Source organism: Anopheles arabiensis, chromosome X (assembly GCF_016920715.1).
Source record: "Anopheles arabiensis isolate DONGOLA chromosome X, AaraD3, whole genome shotgun sequence".
Classification (NCBI taxonomy): Eukaryota; Metazoa; Arthropoda; class Insecta; order Diptera; family Culicidae; genus Anopheles; species Anopheles arabiensis.
The window spans coordinates 3,522,929-3,537,108 of NC_053519.1; the positions used below are offsets into that span (position 1 = coordinate 3,522,929).

At 48.5% G+C, this 14,180-nt stretch overlaps 1 protein-coding gene across 6 annotated transcripts in view; it reads right to left on the reverse strand.

Annotated features, from left to right (window-relative positions):
- Window positions 1-248: 248 nt before the first annotated feature.
- The window catches only part of LOC120905944 (alpha-2Db adrenergic receptor), a 171,268-nt gene continuing 157,336 nt past the window's right edge, over window positions 249-14,180 (reverse strand). For all 6 annotated transcript variants that reach the window (XM_040317306.1, XM_040317307.1, XM_040317305.1 and 3 more), the window contains 2 exons: window positions 5,415-5,573; window positions 249-4,267 (listed from right to left, as the gene is read on the reverse strand). In XM_040317306.1, the coding sequence (XP_040173240.1) occupies window positions 3,242-4,267; window positions 5,415-5,573 (1,185 nt within the window). In that variant the 3' untranslated portion in view covers window positions 249-3,241. The remainder of the gene's footprint in view (window positions 4,268-5,414; window positions 5,574-14,180) is intronic.

Here is a 14,180-nt window from a genome sequence, read left to right on the forward strand (position 1 = left end):
GGGGCCCTTCACGATTTTAGTCAGCTTTTTGTAAGGAGTTTGACAGTTGGAGGCTGAAATCATGTAAACACTCCATACAAAACCACACAAAAAACTAGCCTGTAATTTTCAGTCTAGATTATTCTAGCCTGAAAGTTAGAATTAGATTCGAGCACCTGCTCGAAAATAGCAAAACAAGGTGGTGTTTACATTTATCACAAGGTGCATTAAAGAGATCAGGCGATGGAATATAGAATCAAAGTGTATGTAGTCCAGGTGGTCTCATAGCATATTTTTTATAACCAAATTTGAGTATCATTTTTTGACAGGATGGGTGAAAACTTTTGCTCAAACAAGCTTTCTGGAAGTAAAAGTCATCTCGGAGAGTTGGTCTGGCAATTTGACGCCTTTTGCAGTTACGGCTGCCCGTTTCGAATGATTTCCCCATATCTAGACTGCTAAAACAACAAGCAAATATTAAAGAGCAATCGCTTCAAATTTCTCGACTCGACTCAAATCGAGCAAAAGAGCTAGAATAAGCCTGAACGTTGCAAGCATGCGCCTTGCGATTAGCGCATCAAGCCGTCTGTTTACTGGGGCGCGAAGTTTGAAGTTTATGATAGTGTGTATTTACAGAGAGAAAAAAAATCGCCTCATGAGAGGGGTGAGGGGTGCTGGACAAGGGGATGGCGGGTTGAGAAGGAAGCATCAGTAAAGAGACCGTACTCCAGTACAGTGTTATTGCTTGTGGGTGAGAGTGGGTGAGTTTCGTGTCTTAAGCCACGCTCTCTGCCTCCCTCAATCCTCGCCAGTCCTCCGTACCCCAAAACAACCCTCCCCCCCCCGAACTTTTCCATGTTCCATTTCCTTCCCTTCCATGGTCGCGCATCGGAATCGTCTCAGGCAAGGACACACGTGGCGTGCTTGTTTTTATAAAACAACTTAACGCAACATCCTTTACCCTCGAGAAACGACCACGCACACTGCCCTACTCGCTTTACTGTACGCATGTGTGGGTGTGTGTGTGAGTGAGTGTGTTTGTATGTGCATTTTCTTGTTCTCTGCCTTGTTGGGTTTGCAATATGCTGTGTGTGTGTGTTTCCCTCAATCTGTCTGGCCACTTCCGCTATGTACAAAAACACAGGAATCGGACGCATCACGTTCGATCGAAGGGGGTTGGCAGCTGCGCACTTGGACGCGCGGCGGGGCCCGGAAGCGGTCCCCGCCACCGCAGGTGCTATCTCCGCTCCCCCAACCCCCCCTGTTTAATACCGGTATTTACCAACTATTAGTCATTGATTTTTACAAGTTTTTGTTTTGTTTGCTTCCTCGTTTCACCTTCCTTTAAGTACATTCTTACCCCTTGCGCTGCCGCTTCGCGCAGCTTTCCCCAATTGCATCCAGCTCTATTGGTGGTGGTGGTCATGGCGGCAATGGTGGTAACATTTTTCGCAAAAAGGAATCGTCGAGAAATAAATTGGATTTGCACTCATCGCATTGAGCGGGAGCGATTTAGAGTCCATAATTAAAATTTGCGTGCACAGGTTTTTTTCATTAAATGTTTTTTGCAATTTTCATTATATTTGCATTGCTCACGGATCCGCTTCCCAGGTTTCGGTTCTAAAAAGAACAAAATACAGTGAAATATTGGCGTTTGTGTGAGTGTGTGTGCTATTTAAACACAAATAAACTAATAGCATTTGTTTGACGGTGTTTAAAACCAATTTGCCTGCCCATCCCTGTTGCCCCTTCGCTCGCCCAACTTTCCCCCGAATCTGAATGCAAATGGTGTAGCCGGCGAATGCATCGCTTTATGTGGGGTTCTTTTTTTTTGCTAAATATTTCTACGCGGCGCAACTTCAGCAATTTCGTATCACCCATACATTTCTACGCTGCCCGCACGTGTGTTGATAATTACTAGGTTGAAATTAGTTAGCTAAGTCCCAGACCCACTAGTCACCTGGTTTCGTGTTCCGCCAGCAAGCCCCAACCGGCCGCCGAGCTTAAGACGCGGAGAGCGAAGCAAACGACCACTCCCAGTCTACTAATCACCTCAGCTGCCGAGCGCCACACTGTGAGAAGAGGTTTGATTTTTGATTTCTGGATTGCTGGGCTTTGGTTCGGCTCGCTCTTGTTATCCCGCCTGTTCTCCTGCACTATGTACACGTGGCGGTTGCTCCAGGAAGGAAGGTGGTGCATTGTGTGCACCTCGCTTTGCGCTTGTGTCCCTTCCCTCTGTGTTATGCTGTGCAGAAACCCCACTGTCTTAATGCTATTTAAGTTTTTTCCTATTCATAGTACCACCTGCTTTGGGGGGCGATTTGGTTTGCTTTTCCTTTGCCGCCCTGCCCGTAACTCAGTTTTCTCTTTACTTGTTTAGTGCCCAACTGTCCGTCCGTTGCATTTTTTTTTAGTTAGATATATAGTGGTAGTACGCTACGCACACTACGGTTTGGTTTGCAGATAAGTGCACAGCTTCGTGCGAATAATTGTTTAAGTGTATTGCCGGATAGCTTCTCCGTGCCGTCTGCTTTGATCATCTGCTGTTTGTTTCGCCTCATCTCCCTCTGCCGTAGTATTTAATTTCGTAGTTTCTGCTTCTGCTGCCTTTTTTTCTCGTTTCACTCGCACGTCCGTTCGCCTTGGTTTACGCTTGGTGGGAGAGTAATTGGTGGGGAAAAGTACTGCTAAACACTACACTCAAATCATTCTGATACGCACACAGCTGCATGTGTGTGTGCGTGTTTTGTGAGAGTGTACAAAGATGACTCGAAGATGTAGTAAATATGTGTGTGTGTGTGAGTGTTTTTGTGTTATTTTTTGCTTTACATTTTTAATCTCTCGTGTTCTCTCTTTCTCTCTCTCTCTCTCTACATCTATTGCTCTCTTCTTGTTCGCATTGGTGTTACCGAAAGATGGGCGGCATTGCATACCCTTTGAGCGCTGGTGTCCCCCGCGGCACCATCCACGGCCTCCTCCAGCACGGCCCGATGGTGGCGACGGCGATGGCGGCCACCAGGACGAGCAGCACGATGGTGCCGGCCGGCTCGCGGTACGCTGGCGGTGGTGGTGGTGGTGATGATGATGGTGGTGATGGTAGTAGGAACAGCGGTGCGGGTGCGCCACCTAGCGGCGCGTATTATCATCGCCGGTAGCCGCCGGTCCGGTAGCCGCCGCCGAGCTGTGCGCCGCCAATGGCCCGCTCCGTAGCCTTCTCGATGCTACGGGAGACGCAGCGATAGCAGCACACGTACGCTAAACATCACTTGAACAGGATGCGGCGGAACGCGCGCCGAAAGTCCTTGTTGAAGATGGTGTAGATGGCCGGATTGAGCGCGGAGTTCATGTAGCCGAGCCAGAACGCGAGCGAGAACGCACTGTCCGGGATGTGGCAGTCCGGGCAGACCGGCACCAGGATGTAGAGGAAGAAGAACGGCAGCCAGCAGGCGATGAAGCTGCCCATGATCAGCCCGAGTATGAGCGTCGCCCGCTTCTCCTTCTTGCGCGCGATCCGGCGCTTCTCCTTTTCCGGATCGCGCGGCTTCGGTTTCGGGGGCAGGGCCGGCTCCAGCTCGCTGCACGCGCTGTCCGTCTGCTTGGCCGCGATCAGCTGCGAGATCGCCTGCTGGCCGCCCGGCGCCGCCAGCATCGGCTGCGTGCAGTTGGGCGCGTTGCCCCGCCCCGCGTGCGCCCCGCCGTGGCCGGCGGCCTTCGCGTTCGCCTGCCGCGCCTTCGCCTTGCCCTTGCCGAAGATGGGCTGGCAGAGGCGGAACTTGAGCGGCTTCACCACCGCACAGCGGCTGATCACGCCCGAGTCCGAGCTGGACGGGTCGAACTCGCTCACCATGTCGGTGTCGATGCCGACCGACAGCGCCCGGCTGCGGGCAGCCGCCGACGACGGCGAGGCGACCGGTTCGGTGGCCGCCCCCGCCGCCGTGATGCCGTTCGTGCTCCGGCCCTGCTGCGCCGGCTGCGTCACCTTGAGCGTGTCCTTCGGCTCGAGCGCGACGGGGGAGATTGGGCCGTGCTGGTCCTGCTCGGCCGTGGCCGCCTCGCTCGTCGACATGTCCGACGCGAAATCGCACGTCACGACCGGGATCGGCATCGGGGTGCCGCGCGGCGGCGGCTCGATCGTGGCGATCTGCGTGCTGCCACCGCCCTGCGCCCCGCTGGAAAGCTGCACCGGGTGCTGCTGATGATGGGCCGCCGCCGACTGATTGTTATTGCTAGAGGCACTGGGTAGCGAGGGCATCGGCACGGTACCGGCATTCCGCGTAAAACTCGTATCCTGCGAAAAGGGTCGGAAAAGGGAGGTGATAGAGGGAAATCCGGGGTGGGGGAAGGTACATGAGGAGGAGATGATAGAGAACAGAAGGAGTGTAATAGGCGGGTTTGGTGAAGATTGGAAGACGCAGAGGAAAAACGTAGGTGTAAGTCACCGCATTTTGCAGGTTAAAAGTGTACATTTACTATGGAGATTGCATACTTTTAGGCGGTTTGTTTATTTTTTTTTCATTATCATCACATCTCTTTGCCAATCGAATCGTACATAAGAATTTATACTTTGTTAGAAAAAAACAATGGACGACATCGTGAAGAAACTGAAGTAGCAATTGTATGCTTTCTTATAACTTATTGACAAGATACGAATTCAAACAGGATACTTGATGGAGACACCATTAGGTGTTTGAACTGACAGAAATAATTGTTTGAACTGACAGAAAATTGCAAACCACGCTGGGGCGAGTTTTTCCGTTAAAAAAATTGCTCCACAAATATTTTTTTGTGTTAGTTTTATGTTCGTTTTCAGCTTAGAACGCATTTTTTCTTCTATAACTTATGCAGTATGGAATTGTTGCCTTTTTTGTGATGACATTCATAGTGAGTAGGTTGAGGAAGTACACATAAGATTTTATGACAATTAGCAGAAAAACCTGCCAAGTTGAAAATCTCTTCATAGTTCAGGTGTCCGAAGTTGGCTGACATGTACTGTGGAAGCAGAAATGCAAAATTAATTTTGGCTGAAGATGTCGCGGGCTACCAGAGTTTGACGTTTCTGCTCTAAGGCATTTTTGACTGTAAGTAAATGTATCACGATTTCTACAGTAGTAAGAAATTGTTGACTTATAGGCAAACACAGGTACGTTACAGTCAAAAATTGATGCCCACTCTCCAAAGTTGATGCCTTAGAGGGGAAAAATGTATGTACTATATCAAAAATTGATGCCTTATAGCCAAAATTTAGCGGCAACGACTGTAATAAGATGTACTAATTGTATTGAAATGTAACTGTATTCTAAATCTCCTATCAAACAAAATAAACAAAATTCCTACGAGATGATCGGGAACGTTCAATAAACCGCCTAAAGAATATGCGCAACGGTTTCAAGTAGCGAAGACGATCGGTTTGGCACGCCTCGCCTCGCCTAGCTTACCTGCTCGCTCGGTGGTTTGAGCGGCTTCTTGCGTATACCGCGCCGGGCCCGGGCCTTCGCCGCAAAGTAGATCCGGATGTAGACGAACACCATGATGCAGCTCGGAATGTAGAACGATCCGAGCGCCGAGTACAGCACGTACCCGATGTCTTGGCTCAGCTGGAAGAAGATTGGAAAGCGAAGAAACGGTGAGATAAGAAAGCAGATCCACTGACCACAGGACTGGTCTAAGTAAGTTGCGTTTGGTCGCAATGGAACGGTTAAATTGCTACGGAGTCTACTCTAGCGGAGCTCTATATGGGAGTCATCAAAACCCATGCCGTCCTCGTTGACGGTATCCAGCGCCGCTGGAACCGCTGTTGCGTAATAAATCCTCTCAATTCATCGTATTTATTTTGCCACACCACTTGGGCCCGGACCATGTGTGTGTGTGTGTGGTGTGGCACTGATACCACCGATTCGGTCGGTACACTGTCGGTGGCCACACGCCGCCTAGTGTACGGCCCGGAAAATGCTGGCTTTACTTCATTCCCAAAAATCTAAGCCTAGCAGTCCTTCGCTCTCTTGCGATGTATCTCCTGCGTCTTTGCAGCCAAACGGTCCTTGCAATGGGTCGTAAAAAAGAAGAAGCAAGCAAGCAAGACAGGACCATCGCCTGCTCTGACGCCGTCGCCATTGTGTCGTTTGATAAAAGCGCACACACACACGCACAAGCACGCATACGCACTAACACCCGCACAGAAACCAACGTCAACGTCTTTAGCATATGCGACGCGTGATTTGATGCTGATAAATGCCCGTTCTTGGGGGCGGCTCGTACGCTCGCTTTGGTGGAACCGGGCTGCTGGGCTCGAGCGATAACTCGCCCTTCTCCTTCTCCTTTGTCTTTCTTCTACACTCAACGCCCCGCTTCCCCAAGGGGGAGGCAGAGCAATGATAGGACGGGCCGAAAAACCCGGTCGACCGTGCTGTGCGCTCCGGGGCGGTGGGGAAGGGAGCCGGGTGGAAAGGGGCGAACGGTTTGCCACTGCTGTCGAAATCAGCAACAAGCGGGCTGGGCTGCCCCATCCCACTGCTCCGGCTTTCAGTCGGCGAAAACAAATGCCAAAATTACACATCCTAACAACCCCTAGAGGGCGTGTATATGTGTTTGGAGTGCCCCGAAGGAAGGGAAAGGCCGGGTGGGTGGAAAAGGCCGCTAACCGCAGCATTTGGCTAGCAGCAAGAAAGATGTGTGAACGTTTGTTAAACCTTTAGAACAACCGAGTGAGAGGGAGAGAGAAAGAGAGAGAATTGGAGAACGGGACGGGCAGTGCTCCGGGTGGAGACAATTTGTCATCCAACAGTTTCGATTGGGCTCGTGAATGAACATGTGCGTGTGTTAACGAGACGGTCGGATGCCGTCCAAGTGAGCACTGTCGGGCGGGGACTGGATGGAGGGTGTGCGCTCGGACCGTTGCCGCACAGTTGGAGATGATGGATGCCGGCACCGAACCCCCAAAACGATGACGACGACGACCGTCAGCCGGCTTGATGAGTGGCTTTCATTTCCATAATGAACTGATTCACTTGCCCCGGTCCGGGCTCTTTTGTGAATTGTGAACACGGCCGGCTCTTCGGGGCTTGCATGATACCCTGAGGAGGGTCTGAGCAGGGGGGGGAAAGCTGGGAAGGATTTATTGTGCGGTACAACATAAATGGCGCTACAAAAGTAGCTCTGCCGCCGCCGCTCTCGCGCCACAAGATCGGCCAACATGTGTGCATGTTGTCGATGAAGATTGCTTCGTGACGTCGTGTCACGTCTTGATGAGCCGCTGCCATGAAGCAAGATGAAGGGGAGGGGGGGGGGGCTGGCGAGCTATCGGGAATCTCAGCCGGCGCCGCCGAACGTGAACACTGCTTCGAACCCGGGGGCTCGCTGGGTGCAAATTTTCAATTAGCGAGCCTGGCAATGAATTGCCGCGCGATGTTATTGCGATAATTGGCGCTTTAGAGTGCCGTGTACTGGGGCTTGCCGTGATTGCTACACAGCGCTAGGAGCGCTAGAATCAATGTCGCAATCATAACAAAGCCCATACATACACACACACACGCATTTGATTGGCTGGCTTGCATAGGTAGGTAAGCGGTTCGTTTGCGAGCGATTGCGCCCGGTTGTGGGCGAAGCGGCAATGTTATTTTACTCCTGTGCCGTCTCTGACTGAGGTTTGATTCGCGGGGAAAGCTCTCGAGCATCAATAGCAAAATGATAAAGCGCAGACCGGTTTACGCGCTGATTGCATACATTTAGGGCAATTCGCCCCAAAATAGTTGTTGCCCCTTTCAGGGCTTTATTGGATGAGCCTTTGTTTTCGTTGCGAAATAACGATCTACCCTAAAAAGTAAAGAAGGAGCAAGTTAAGTAAGCAAACATAGTTCTAATAACATCTTAAAGTGTGGGAGTTCCTTCAAGGTGAGATACGAACGTGCGAAATATGATTAAGGTGTGGGATCGATGTCTTGTGATTTGAGCCTCGGCATCATCTACCCCATATACAAGAAGGGAGACAGACTGGACTGTAACAACTATAGGGGTATTACGGTGTTCAATATCGCTTATAAAATGATGTTTTGCTGATCTTTCAGAATCGTCCCTCACGTCGAAGAGATAGTCAGAAACTAGCAAAGAGGATCCGGAACGGAAAATCAACCACTGTTGAGGTCTTCACCATGCCGTAGATCTTGGAGAAGATGGGGGAAAACAGACTCAACATGTAGCGTCGCTTCATTACTTCAAAGCCGTAGATGATAGCATGGCCAGGTGTCATTCGCAGCATTAGACAACGACATCCGAATCACGAACTTCTACTAGTTGCGCCAATTTCTTGGCTTTGCGCATGACATCGACATTATTGGTAAGACGACAGCGAAGGTATATGAGGCGTACACCCGACTCAAACGTGAAGCAGCAAGAATTGAATTGAGAATCAATACAACCAAGACAAAGTGCCTGCTTGCCGGAGACTCAGACTGGGAGACAGTGTATTAGTTTACTGCGACATCCTTGAGGTAGTAAAGGAGTTCTGGAGTAGCATTGTTCAGGGGAACGTTCGTGCATACTATGAGTTTCAGCGGCTGTTGAGATGCAGAATCCAGAATGCCGGACTCATGCCCTGTCAAGAAGATGTTCAACAGCGACTCCCAGTTCGCCACGAGGTGCAGGAGAGCACAGCGAGATATTGAAGATCGGATGCCTACATGGATGGGAGGCTGCAGCTAGGGACTGAGCATCCTGCAGATGATTGTTGACTGGGCCATGTCTCGACGACGAGCTTCATTGTGAGCAGACCAACAAGAGAAAGATAGAGAGAGAGAGCATAGTGAGGGTTATCCCCATTACCAACGTCCATTGCCAGATGAAGGTGGATGGAAAACTCTCAGGGTGTTATACTACCTATTCTACTTGGGGCTAGAAAGGGCCATCTGGGACTCGAGGTTGGCGACTTCGGGAACCATCTTCTATAATTCAACCCAGATCCTGACAAACGCTGATGATATAGACAGCATTGGTCTGCAGGCGGAAGAGAACCTCGGACTGCAGATAAACGAGGCAAATAACAAACTAATGATGGTAACATCAGCGGCCTACCAACAAATCTAAACTTACGTAGGCGTGACTTTCAGAGCGTTGAACGCATCTTTGAAGTCATCTAAGAATTCGACTATCTCGGGTCAAAGGCCCGGTTGCCAACCGGTCATTCTACAGTCTGAGAAAGCAGTTCATCTCAAAGAACCTGTCAGACGAAGCAGGGACTATATAGTAAAGGTGTTAAAATCAAATCTTTTCGAAGATCTGCTCAGTTCCGGTTCATTCATAATGGTGATCCGGATCATTCAATCGGATCAATCATTCAATCGTTAGTTCTCTGCTAAACTTGTCAGTTACGGTCGGTGCTGCAATATGTTCGCTCACTCTTTTGCAGGAGTTTTCCAAAGTTTTTTAGAAGACATCTCCATACGATTGCACATTGTGAACAAATATGATATTCGCGTACCTACGGCTTAATAGACATGGTTCGTTGAATCTAAAGCGTGAGTCGGATCAGAGCGTCATTTTCTTTTTAGACCGCCCACCAGGACGGAGGAGGCGTGGTAGGCCCAAATTGAAGTGGCAGGATGGCGAGGAGGCATAGCCAAGATTCGCTAGTTTTCTTTCAACACATAACGCCTTAATGGCGGATAAGGCGTTATGTGTTGAAAGAAAACTAACGAATCTTGGCTATGCTAGTTGCGTAAATTGCGTGTGTCAATTTTGTATATAACTTGCTTGAAGGAAAATATTCAACCCAACACTGGCAAGCAAATCACCCTTCGGTGTCAGAAAGCGCCTACTGCGATGCAATCCGCATAACAAAATTGTCACCTTAACAACTGATCTCTGCCGACGGGTCCAAGAAGCAGCAGCAGCAGCAGTGTTTTACCGCACGTTAATTGACTCCCTTCGGAAGACGCTACTGAGTGGGCATCTTAACCAAAAAAAATAACGATGACGCTAGCACACCCCAGCCGCAGTCAGGGCCGCTGAGCATAATAAATGATATTGCAAAATGGAAATTAATTCTATCAAATTAGAATCGTTCCGTTCGTGTCACGATTGTCTGAAAACTGTCCATTCCAGGGCCCAAGTTGTAGCGGCCGCCACGTTGCGTTCCGTTCGTGCGGACGGGCGCTAATAAAATTATGTTCCCGCGGCAGTCCGTAGGACGATCCGGTGCGGAACGGGCACCCTGGCCGACCGAGGCAACCCTTAATTGGTTCGAGCCAATTTGTGCGATTAGCTTCGTTTGGAACCCCGCAGCTGCGAAAGATAATGAGAAAGCGTTCATCCTCCCCATCCGGGGGCCAACAGAGGAAGAAGAAGTTGGAGGGGGGCTGAGGGAAGATTATGTGTCGTGCGGCGCCGACGACAAGGCACCGATGGGGGATGAAAATCTAAGATAATTGATTAGCGGCAAGCAGTAAGCGCGCGCGCGCTCGCGTTAACTCGTTTTTGATTGATGCCGCGCTACGCGCCGGCCACAATAACAAGGGTAGCGTTGGGTCAAGGGACTGGGTGACTGGGAGGGGATGTGGTGCCGCGACAAGGTTAAAAACTAACAGCAAAACCAAATGCTAATGGTAGCGGAGTTGATGCGATTATGGAGCAGCCTGGACAAGGACAGGCAGGCGGAGGTAGCGCCCTAGTCTATGCGTAGAGTGGATTTTAAAGGATTTTTCGGTGAAAGTTTGTAGCAAGGCATTTTGTAGGATTTTGCCGCCACAGCTGACGGTGATTTGTACTGTGGATTGCATGGTGGTGGGTGCATAGCCAATTGCGAACGACGAAAGAGGCGCGCCCGAATCTATGGCATACGTAAAACAAACGTGCTTTAGATGCAAGTTAACGCTGTCAAACGATGTGAGGTCAAAGTGGTACAGTAAATGGGGTACGATCGAAATGGTCCGTTTCCGTAGCAGATCGTTTGCAAATGCAATTGACAGCACTCCGAGCAGGGGAAAGCAGAAAAAGCAACAGAGCAACAGAACCAAAAGTAAATGTGCAGCTTGCCTGGGACAGCGCACGATCGGACACTCGCTGGCAGCCGGAGCTTACCGATGTAAAATGCATTAGCATTTGGCTGGCACAGGGGGCTGCTGCAGTACGTGATCCGGATCCATACTGGAAGCTGTCCGGAACAAGTTTTAACAGCGTGCTTAACAATTAAAATTCAAGAGTTAACTGACGCCTGGTTCAGGCGCACAATGCACAGTGGGCATCGTGCAATAAAAAGCGGGATTCAAATATTTTTCATTTAATACATGATTTTTTATGCATAATATAGCGTTGCAAATCTTAATTTAATAAAATAGGCTTGTTTTACAATTACGAAACAAATATATGAATTATTCAAACAAAACCCTCTTATCCATAAATGCTCTTCTTTGGCTGCGTAACCAACATTCGGGGTTATACGTAATAAATTTCGTTCCCACTTTGTAGAAGCTTTGTTTATGATAGACCACCTTTTCATGCCAACGTGTTTAAAAAAATATACCGTGATATTCATGTAAAATATTTCAATGAGCAAAGCACTTGGTGTTCAAATCATCGCTCGAGAATGAGAAATTGAAGAGAAAGTTGGGCCCACTTTACTCTTTAACTTCTTAACTGATATTGCTTGCTATATTGTCATAAACTAAACATCTTTGTTGAAAATATATCAAAAACCTTTTTTAAACATATTCATTTTGAAAAATTTGTTGAAAATTGTTGAAGTTGCAATGGTTTGAAGAGCTTAAAATGGCCAAGCTGGGTTTTTTTAACAACTTATGTTTTTGAGATTCGGTATCTTTATAACTAGTAGCAATAGAGGTCTGAAAATTCGAGTCCATAGTATCATACTCTAGACAACATTGCCTTACTCAGATTAAAGGAACAAGTAATTCAATTTTTTTAACTTTCATCCCGGCTGCTAACCACTGTGCAATGCCAGGATGACTAGTAAAATGTGCTCCATAAGTCAGTAGGTATGGATTACACAAGCAGATACACACATACACACACTCACACACACACTCACACACACACACACACACACACACACACACACACACACACACAAACAGAGGTATACGTGAGATGCTTGTAAAATTGTCCTTTGCAGGACTGGAGTAATATTTTTGCGCTTTCAACCGGTTTCCTCTTCGCCGTAGCAAGGGCATTTGATGCATTTAATTAAAACTGCAGCTGATTGTTATTTCAGTCGCTACTGCTGGACGCTTGTTTACTTCGGTTTCGGAGACTCTGTTAAATATTTTCGCTTTCTTCACTTTGGACAGCCAGGGGTAGCCCGGGAACGAAACGGAGAGCTGCAAGCAGGGGAAGACAGTGCCCGTGCCAGAGAATATAATTCCCACGAATGGCCGAGTAAATTTAGAAATCATTTCCAGTAATCTATGGCTTCGTCTGAGTGTTTGATTACATGAGAGAAGGGGGGGGGGGGAGGGAGGGGTATTTTTTCTCGTTTACCGCCCTGAACGAGGCGCACTTGAAGTTTGGAAGGCTCGAGCAGAGATTATCGATTGGGGCGAGTGGTGTACAATAGCGTCATTCGCACCAGCGCACCGGATCGACCGGATCGAATCCAATTTCACAAAACCCCTTAGCTCGAAACGGAGAGGACACACACACACACACACACACACACACACACATACACACACACACACACACACACACAAGCAAACAAAAAATGTTCACAGAAAACATCATCTCCGGATCCTCCTGGATAGGGCTGCTGGAGCCACCGTCGTCCCGTGCCGAAACGGCCACAAATTGGTAAATGAGGTTGAATTTCTCACCTGCCCAGAAAGCAAACAGAATCCTATCAGGAAAAGAGGATAACAGGGGAGAAGGCAGATGTTTGCGCCGCACACGCTGCAAGCTTCACTTTTCGCACTTTCGTCCGTATGTCCCGGAGGAGATTCTAAATCCTCTCGCACCTTTGCTGCCATGCTGCCGGGTGGTCCGGTGCGGATGGGACACAGCGTACTCGCTTTTCCCTACACCACCCTTCTTTGCAGTATCTTCGTCGCACGGTTTGAGTGTGAAATTCGTTAAGTAAGGGAAAGGTAATTGAATTAAATGACATTATAATTACACTCAGCCCAGCCCCAGCGGTTCGGTTGGATGAGCGTTTTTTTTCCTCTCGCTATCTTCTTTCCTTCTCTGATACCTCTTTTTCATCCTGACGTGCTCTCCTTCGCTCAAGTGCCTCATCGTGTCACTGCAAAAAAAGAAGGAAAACCCCCCACACACCAGCCAGCTGGCAGGGTGAAAGTTTTAAGCCATTACACCGAAGGGTTTTTTTTATCGTCGGTGTACCTCGTCCTCCGCTCTGTCATATTTTTATTTGCTGCAACACACCGATTTGCGCAACCCACCTGGCACTGGCTTTGATGATCCACTCCCTTGCCTCCCCCTCCTGCTGCTGCTCAACGGGCCTGGCGTAAACGATTATTATCATATCATTATAGCCAAGCTGCAGCCAGCCGGGGCGAACCACGGGCGCGGTAAAACGCGGATCAGCGCGGATGAGCGCCTGGCAACACTTTGGCTATCGGGGTTTGCTCTCCATTAAAAGCAAACGTCAGCTTGCCGGCTCATTCGAGCGATTTTTTGCTCGTTTTTTTTTGTGTTTGGTTTGTTTTTGTTTTTTCGTTTCGGTGACACGACACGGTCGGATGGTATAGATCAGGGATGTCAAACTGAAGGTCCGCGGGTCAAATGTGGCCCGCGAGGTTTTTTGGTTTGGCCAGCGACCGCTTGAGCCTAAATTCATTTATAGAAGCATTTCTGCATTTGACACCCAATTAAACAATTTCTATAAGAAAAAGACGTACAAATTGACAAATCACTTTGCCAACAGGAATTAAAAACGCAAATTCTCACACTATTAATTAATTTGACATATTGTTTTGGAAAAGGTCGAACCCATCGTAAGGTATACTAAAGATAGAACATAATATTTCTGCAAAACTTTTAGAAATCAGATGAAATCAGACGTCAGCACAAACACCTGTTACTTTTGATAGAATGTAATAAACGATCTACATCAGGCATCCTACCAAGACCAATTTGACTAGATAAACAATAGGCTTATGACTCTGATTTTCGTCGCCTTACTAAGGTACTAAGGACTTGTATAACACCTTCCACTCCTCTGTAAAATGAAGATCTGAACTGGA